Source organism: Pundamilia nyererei, unplaced genomic scaffold (genome assembly GCF_000239375.1).
Source record: "Pundamilia nyererei isolate P.nyererei 1_Seehausen unplaced genomic scaffold, PunNye1.0 scaffold00503, whole genome shotgun sequence".
Taxonomy (NCBI): domain Eukaryota; kingdom Metazoa; phylum Chordata; class Actinopteri; order Cichliformes; family Cichlidae; genus Pundamilia; species Pundamilia nyererei.
The window spans coordinates 167,215-174,471 of record NW_005187904.1 but is presented as its reverse complement, the minus strand read 5'-3'; the positions used below and the strand labels follow the sequence as shown (position 1 = coordinate 174,471).

The window sequence follows — 7,257 nt, the reverse complement described above, 5'->3', positions numbered from 1 at the left end:
ACATATTATTAAAATCTGGGCTATAATGGTTGTATTGATGTATAGCAACTTGAAATGCTCCCAAAAATGGCTCCACAGCATGTAAAAATATAATATAAGCTCTGGCGGACTTGTTTCTATGGTAGGTCTTAAAGGGTTAACAGTACTGATCTTACCTTTTTATTGTGATTGCCTAATATGTTGTTGGTATAAAACTGACTCTCTGCACAGTTGGCATTTACCCAGCCAATACAGATTGGACCTTACCTTCTTGATAAGTCAGTATTTGCCAACAGAGTTTTTCTGTATGTGTGAAGGGGGTTATCTTTATGTTTCTTTATATAAAATAATAAAAGAGCAGTATATGCTTCAAAAAATCAATTATTTTATTGAGTATAATTTGTCAATATAGTTTTACTAATATGCCACAAGCTCTGTCTAGCAGGATGCGTACACAGGGTCCTATTTTCAGGTCATAGTAGAAAAATATTAAGGACATAAATTACATTTAATTCAATTTTTTTTCATAGCTGCTTTAGACCATATAAAATGTTAATTCCTCTGGTCGGTAAATATGTTTAAAGCCCCTTCAAAATGTAATATTCATCTGAGGGTGTGACGCATGGATTTCAAACATGTCATTTTGTTTCCTCCCAGCTGAGGAAGTCTTATGGAGATGTCTACAGTATTTTCATCGGTTGTAAACCAGCTGTAGTCATCAATGGTGTAAAGGCCGTGAAGGAGGCTATGGTGACCAAGGCTGCTGATTTTGCTGGACGACCTCAAGGCTTGTTCGTTAATGAGCTCAGTGATGGGAAAGGTAGAATTTACATCATATGTTATATGAGGTATAATGGAATAATAGTAAAATCTTCTTTATCAGAAATTCTAAGTGCGACTCAGAGTCAAATGTACGTTTTGGTGGGTGTTTTGTTGCTGCTTCTCCAGTGCCCCTGTCGTGACTTTCGCGTGCATCAAAACAAGCGAAACAGACTCACAGTGGTTTATGTTTCCTACCTGGGAAAGTTGATGTTGCTGATGTTTTACTGACTTTAAACTACACTGTGAGGATCAATTGTTCACTTACGTTTTAGGCCAAGAGGTTGGAGAGCTTTGGAACAGGGAACATTTTTGAGTTCTTTCTTCTTTATGTTGCTCAACCTGTTGTAGGAGTCATTATGGCAGATTATGGCTCTAAGTGGAGGGAACAGCGTCGCTTTGCTTTGATGACTTTGAGGAACTTTGGTCTGGGAAAGAATTCAATGGAGGAGAGAATTCATGACGAGATCAAACACATCATCAGTACCCTGGAAAAGAACGTTGGTATGTTCATCGATGGGTTCACGCAACAGTTTTGCACAGTGCTGTTGGTTTCAGAATATTGATTTGTACTCTCGTACAGTGCTGTCTTGTTTCATTATGTCTCCTACAGGTAAAACAATGAGCCCTAAGGTTATGTTTCATAATGCAGCCTCCAACATCATCTGCCAGGTTCTGTTTGCTAGACGCTACAAGTACGATGAAGAGTTAATCAAACTGTTTGTTGAAGTCTTTACCGAGGTTTCAAAGATAGTCAATGGACCGTGGGCCACGGTGAGTAAAACTGACAGCAATGCTATCGAGGCAACGTGTTTACAGTTTCCTAACAGGTCTGTGAGACTGCCTGGAGCATGCCAACATGGCTACAGTCTTCAGCTCAGTCTAGAGCTGAAGGTGAAACGTCTTCAAGATCAAAATCCACTGTGAAATCACTGCTATGCTCTTATTGTTTAGAAGTCAGAATGGACTTTGTATCGACTTGTTGACTGTCCATCCAACATAGTTTTGCCAGTCAAATAAAAATCTTAAAAGTTATCTTCAGCAATACGTCTTCTTCCACCAATTATGTTGTTTGGTTGTTTTTCTGCAGCTGTATGACTCTTTTCCTATAATACGTAACCTGCCACTGCCCTTCCAAAAGGCCTTTAAGAAAATGGAGGTAATGTTGAAGATCATTCTTAACACACGTTTGTACAATAAAGATAGAAACATACGCATGCACACTGTCAGTGAAAAACGAAAAGTAATGAAGAATTGCATGTTTTAGATTTATAAGAATCTTTCACGTCGCATGGTGAGCGAGCACAGAGAGACCCGAGTTCCCGGAGAGCCACGAGACTTTATTGACTGCTACCTGGATGAATTGGAGAAGGTGTGTGAGCGTGAAAAGGAAAGCAATAAATAAATGGAAATTCTCAGTATTTACTCAGTATCTTGTTACACAAGTATAACACTCATACTCTTATATGTATGATAAGATACATTTTTGTCTTGCTTGAATGTTTCGTACAATTATCACTCTCTGCATTTTTAGAGAGTTGATGAAGAGTCTTCATTTTCAGAAGAAGAGCTCATTATGTACTCGCTGAATCTTCACTTCGCTGGGACTGACACCACCTCTAACACGCTTCTTACTGGTTTTCTTTACCTGATGAACTATCCACACATACAAGGTAATACAACTCGCCCCGTACTCATTTATAATCAAGAAAAATTCAACTTGTTGGCACATTTATAGTAAAATATTACACTACACTGCCGTGTTTTATTTGCGTTATCTGTGCACTAGATATTAGTTTGTGCACACCAGATGTTTTTGTACGCTAGACTAAAACAAAACAATTGATTTTGATCCAAGATTTTGCTTTTTACTGTGAACAAAAAGAGTCCCTGCTAGAGCTGTGCTTTCACAATCTTTTAGTAATATGCAACAATTCCCATGTTAGAACCTAATAAGGTATACTTAGAAGTAGCTGGAAATGGGCTATAAGCCTGTGAAATTACATATGAATTTGTCTTGAATTTGTTTGTTTTGTTCATGTTAGGGTGTCGAAAAAAATGCAGAATTACAGCAAATGAAAAGCACCCATTATTAAAAACTTGACTAATCCTATGTTTAGTTCATCATTCACTCGTGGCATTTACCACATTGCTAATTTTCATTTTCTCTTTAAATATCATTAACTGTTGTTTGTTATGTAACATTTGTTTTTGACTTTCTTTACAACACATTGTATGATGCAACATCTCCCACAGAACGATGTCAGCACGAGATAGACCGAGTGTTAGACGGGAAGGACCGCGCCAGTTTTGAAGATAGACACAATATGCCCTACGTGCAGGTACAAATCATACAACATATGTCTGGTCATATGTTTACTCATATTTTACAATGAAGACAAGAAGACCCAAATGCAGGGCATTGCAGACTGAACATTTCGACTGGTTATGTCGCTGTAGTATTGTCATGATCGAGCCAGCGTTTTGAGTTTTCATTTATGTTGATGGTTTGCGTTTAAGTTCATTTAGTTATAAGCTTCTAGGTTTCCCAGTTACGGTTCATTGTTTATTAGATTATGTGGGCTCAAATTTTGGTCATAAATATTTTTTAACCTTGTAAACCCAAATATCTGAAAGTTTTATGTTTCCGCATCTATAGAGGAGAATTTGTGAGTGTGTAAAAAGGATTTGTGTTTGTAAAAGATATTTACACAAGTTACAAATTTTTTTGCTATGGTCTGCTTACAGATACAAAACAAAACAAAAACAGAAGCATTTATGTGTCGACTAGGCGTGCGACAATACACAAAATTGATGGTTCGGTTCGACACTTTGGTGTCATGGTTTGATATTTTTTCGATACAAAAAAATGTTCATGCCTTTTTTCATTTGCAATTTATTAGAATTTTAAATATTTCTTTTACCTCAAAAGTACAGTTTTTCAATTAAATGCTGCTGAAACAACAAAATAATCCTCTTCCTCCCAGTGTTATTTCCGCTCTGCGGGGTCCGCTTTTCTGCAAAGCCGTCTCCACTCGGCACGATCAAGAGCGTCGTTCAGGTTGGCGCCAGTCTTTACGTCGTCTTTAATTCGGTCCATCCATCGCCTTTTTGGTCTGCCCCTTGGTCGCCGGCCTTGGGGGGCTGAGTCGCACTGCTGTTCTTGCCCCCAATTTTTTGTCACTTCTGACCACGTGCCCGTACCATCGCAGTCGCGCTCCTTGCATCTTCTCCGTAATTGGTGCAATGCCCAGCCGCTTTCGGATGTCGATGTTTGTGACATGGTCCCATCGTGTCAGGCCCAGGCACCATCACAACATCCGCATTTCCATTGTGTGAAGGGCCTGTTCGTGCTTTGCGGCGGCTGGCCAACACTCTGATCCGTAAATGGCCACAGGGTGCACAACGCTCTTGTAGATCTTCGACTTGAGGCGGTCAGGCATTCGTCGGTCGCACAGGACACCATTGACTTGGCTTCACTTCATCCAGGCCGCATTAATCCTGGCTCGTACGTCTGGCAGGATGTCGCCATCGTTGCTGATCATTGATCCGAGGTACTTGAAGTGAGATACTTTTGCCAGGTGCTGTCGGTTTGGGGGCCGGCTTCTAAGTACTCAGTTTTTTTGGTGTTCAACCTCAGCCCGTACTCAATCAGGCGTGCCTTCCATTGCTATGTTTGGTGTTGCAGCTCCATTCGAGATTCATCTGCGAGGAAGACATCATCAGCATTGAGGAGTGTCCAAGGGTGGGGAGCTTGGAGGTCAGCGGTCGCAGTGTCCATGCAGAGGATGAAGACAAGTGGGGACAGCACGGAGCCGTGGTGCACGCCCACAGTGATGTTGAAAGGTGGTGATGTTCCCACTGGGCTTCTGACTCTGCTGGGCACATTTCTGTACAAGAGCTTGATCCAATTGACGTAGGCCTCGGGGACCCTGTGTGATCGCAGAGAGTGCCAGATCAGGTCATGAGGGACTCGGTCGAAAGCCTTTTCCTGGTCGAAGAAGACCATATGGATGGTCTTCTTCTCTCGGTGCTTGTCCAACAGCAGGCGGGCCTCATAGATAGCATCTATTGTGCCGCATCCTTTGACGAAGCCACACTGGTTGGGCGTTATTGTGACGATTTCTTGCAGCCTGGCGTTGATGATCAGCTCGAAAATCTTCATGGTGTGGCACAGGAGTTGAATTGGGCAGTAATTGAGAAATACTTGCTCCAACGTTTGAGAATGATGGGCAGGTCATGGAGGATCTGATGGTTGGCATCCTTGATGTGTTTGACCTGGCCGATGTCCTGCGTTGCTCGATGGTGGTTTCTGGCGAGGCGGTAGATTTTGTTCGCTCCCCCAGGCATGTCCAGTTCTTTGTAGAGTTTGTCATAATGTGACACATTTGCCGCTACTATTGCCTTCTTCATGGCCGATTGAAGGGCCCTGTAGTGTTGATAGTCGCCATCGTTGCAAGACTTAAGCCACATCTTGAATGCTGTCTTCTTTCCCCTGATTGTTTGCTGCACGCTGTCATTGACAGCAATAAAAGTTGCAATTGCCCTGTCTATTTCTTTTGCCCTCTTATAACCATGTGTTAACGGCTGTCTAAATGACTCGGGTAGAGTTTGTAGCATGTGTGCTTGTTGTTGTTTTTGTCTGCTTCCACTTGTCTTTGCACTAGGGTGATGTCGACATAAATGTGCAGTCATATTCGTTGTGTTCCCACCGATGGAATTGAGCATTGCGTGACACAATCCAACATACTGTTGTACTTTTGTCCATGACGTGTTTACCATCAGGGTCATGCTTCACATGAAAACCAAAATAGTTCCAAACGCCAGATCTGAACGATGGTGCGGGAGGTTCAATTTCGGGTAGCGTTGAGGCAGTTGCCATGTTGCAACGAGCTTAACTTCTGTCTCGCTAGCTTGAGTGAATGCATATGAGCGGTGCTTAGTGGATCTGTGCTCAACAATGCAGCCTAGGCGGAGTAGTCAAACGCAGATCCACTGAACTCTCAACACAGACAGCATCATCAGAAGAAAAGTTGATAAAATAAATGAAAAATTTTGTATTGTTTGATACATATGCATACCGAACCGAAAGCACTGTATCCAACAGTTCAATACAAACACATGTATTGTTGCACCCCTAGTGTTGACAATGCACAACTTTCAAGGATAGAAGACATAATAAAGACAGAGACAAGAAGACTCACATTAAACATGAAGACGGAGACAAATGCTTTGCAATGGATCTTATGCTTCTCACCTTATAACATCTGGGAGAGGCTTCGGACAAAGTTTGCTTTGTCATTGATTGAAGCCATTGATTTGGATAGCTGTTGTAATCATTCATTCATTACAATCTCTTTATAGAGAGAAACTAGATAACTGCTAGTACTAGTGAGCCTGCACTGTTTGTCTTTTGCTCTATGCTACATAAAACATGTCTTAATCCAGGCAGTGATTCATGAAGTACAGAGGGTTGCCAACACTGTTCCTCTCAGCGTCTTCCACTGCACCACCAGGGACACAGAGCTCATGGGATATTCCATTCCCAGGGTAAGAGGCAACCGGCTATATAGGTTTTAGGAATAGAGGCAATGAAGAGTTTTCTTAATGTCTTTTATTGTTTTGATGTTTTTTCAGGGTACAGTAATTATCCAGAATCTGACCTCAGTACTCAACGAGGATGGACAGTGGAAATTCCCTCATGAATTCAACCCAGAAAACTTCCTAAATGACCAAGGAGAGTTTGTTAAACCAGAGGCCTTCATGCCTTTCTCTGCAGGTACAAGAGCATAGACAAATCTTACTTGGAGCAGCAGCAGAGGCAGGGTTGTAATATGTTGTCAAATATGTGTTCTACATGGTACTGAGACCTTTTTTAATGTCTCAGGTCCTCGGATTTGTCTCGGAGAGGGTCTGGCTCGTATGGAGCTCTTCCTCATCATGGTGACTCTGCTGAGGAGATATCAGTTCATCTGGCCCAAGGACGCAGGAGAACCAGACTTCACTCCGGTCTACGGGATCACCTTAACTCCCAAACCTTTTAGCATGAAGATCCAACTCAGGACACCACAGTGAGATGGTGTGCCGACGCTGTAGCTCAGTGACTCAGATAAAAATAGAGTCATACTTAGAATTGAATAAAAATAAATTTCTGCTGCCTTAAAGTCAACAGTCACAAAAGTAAAATATACATAAATTGGGCGAGTGCACCTATCCCAACATGGGGTTTGATCCTTAATTAGTCTCTAAACTATGTATTAGATTTTCCCAAATACTGCAGGGTCTACCCTGAGACAACGCTTTGTGTGATTTGGAGCTATATAAAAAAAACCTGACCAACAGTCATCCAACATCTAATTTGGAAAAAAAAAAAGATGTGTGGATGTGAATCAAATCAAATTCAAATTCAAATTTTATTTGTCACGTACACAGTCATACACAGTACGATATGCAGTGAAA

At 41.5% G+C, this 7,257-nt stretch overlaps 1 protein-coding gene across 1 annotated transcript in view; it reads left to right on the top strand.

Moving 5' to 3' along the window:
• LOC102197743 (cytochrome P450 2F2-like) overlaps positions 1–7,137 on the top strand; it is a 9,545-nt gene extending 2,408 nt beyond the window's left edge. The window contains exons 2-11 of the mRNA XM_013916185.1: positions 637–799; positions 1,150–1,302; positions 1,412–1,572; positions 1,889–1,957; positions 2,066–2,170; positions 2,333–2,471; positions 3,055–3,140; positions 6,247–6,348; positions 6,436–6,577; positions 6,686–7,137. Of these exons, the coding sequence (XP_013771639.1) occupies positions 637–799; positions 1,150–1,302; positions 1,412–1,572; positions 1,889–1,957; positions 2,066–2,170; positions 2,333–2,471; positions 3,055–3,140; positions 6,247–6,348; positions 6,436–6,577; positions 6,686–6,873 (1,308 nt within the window). The 3' untranslated portion in view covers positions 6,874–7,137. The remainder of the gene's footprint in view (positions 1–636; positions 800–1,149; positions 1,303–1,411; positions 1,573–1,888; positions 1,958–2,065; positions 2,171–2,332; positions 2,472–3,054; positions 3,141–6,246; positions 6,349–6,435; positions 6,578–6,685) is intronic.
• Positions 7,138–7,257: the final 120 nt, after the last annotated feature.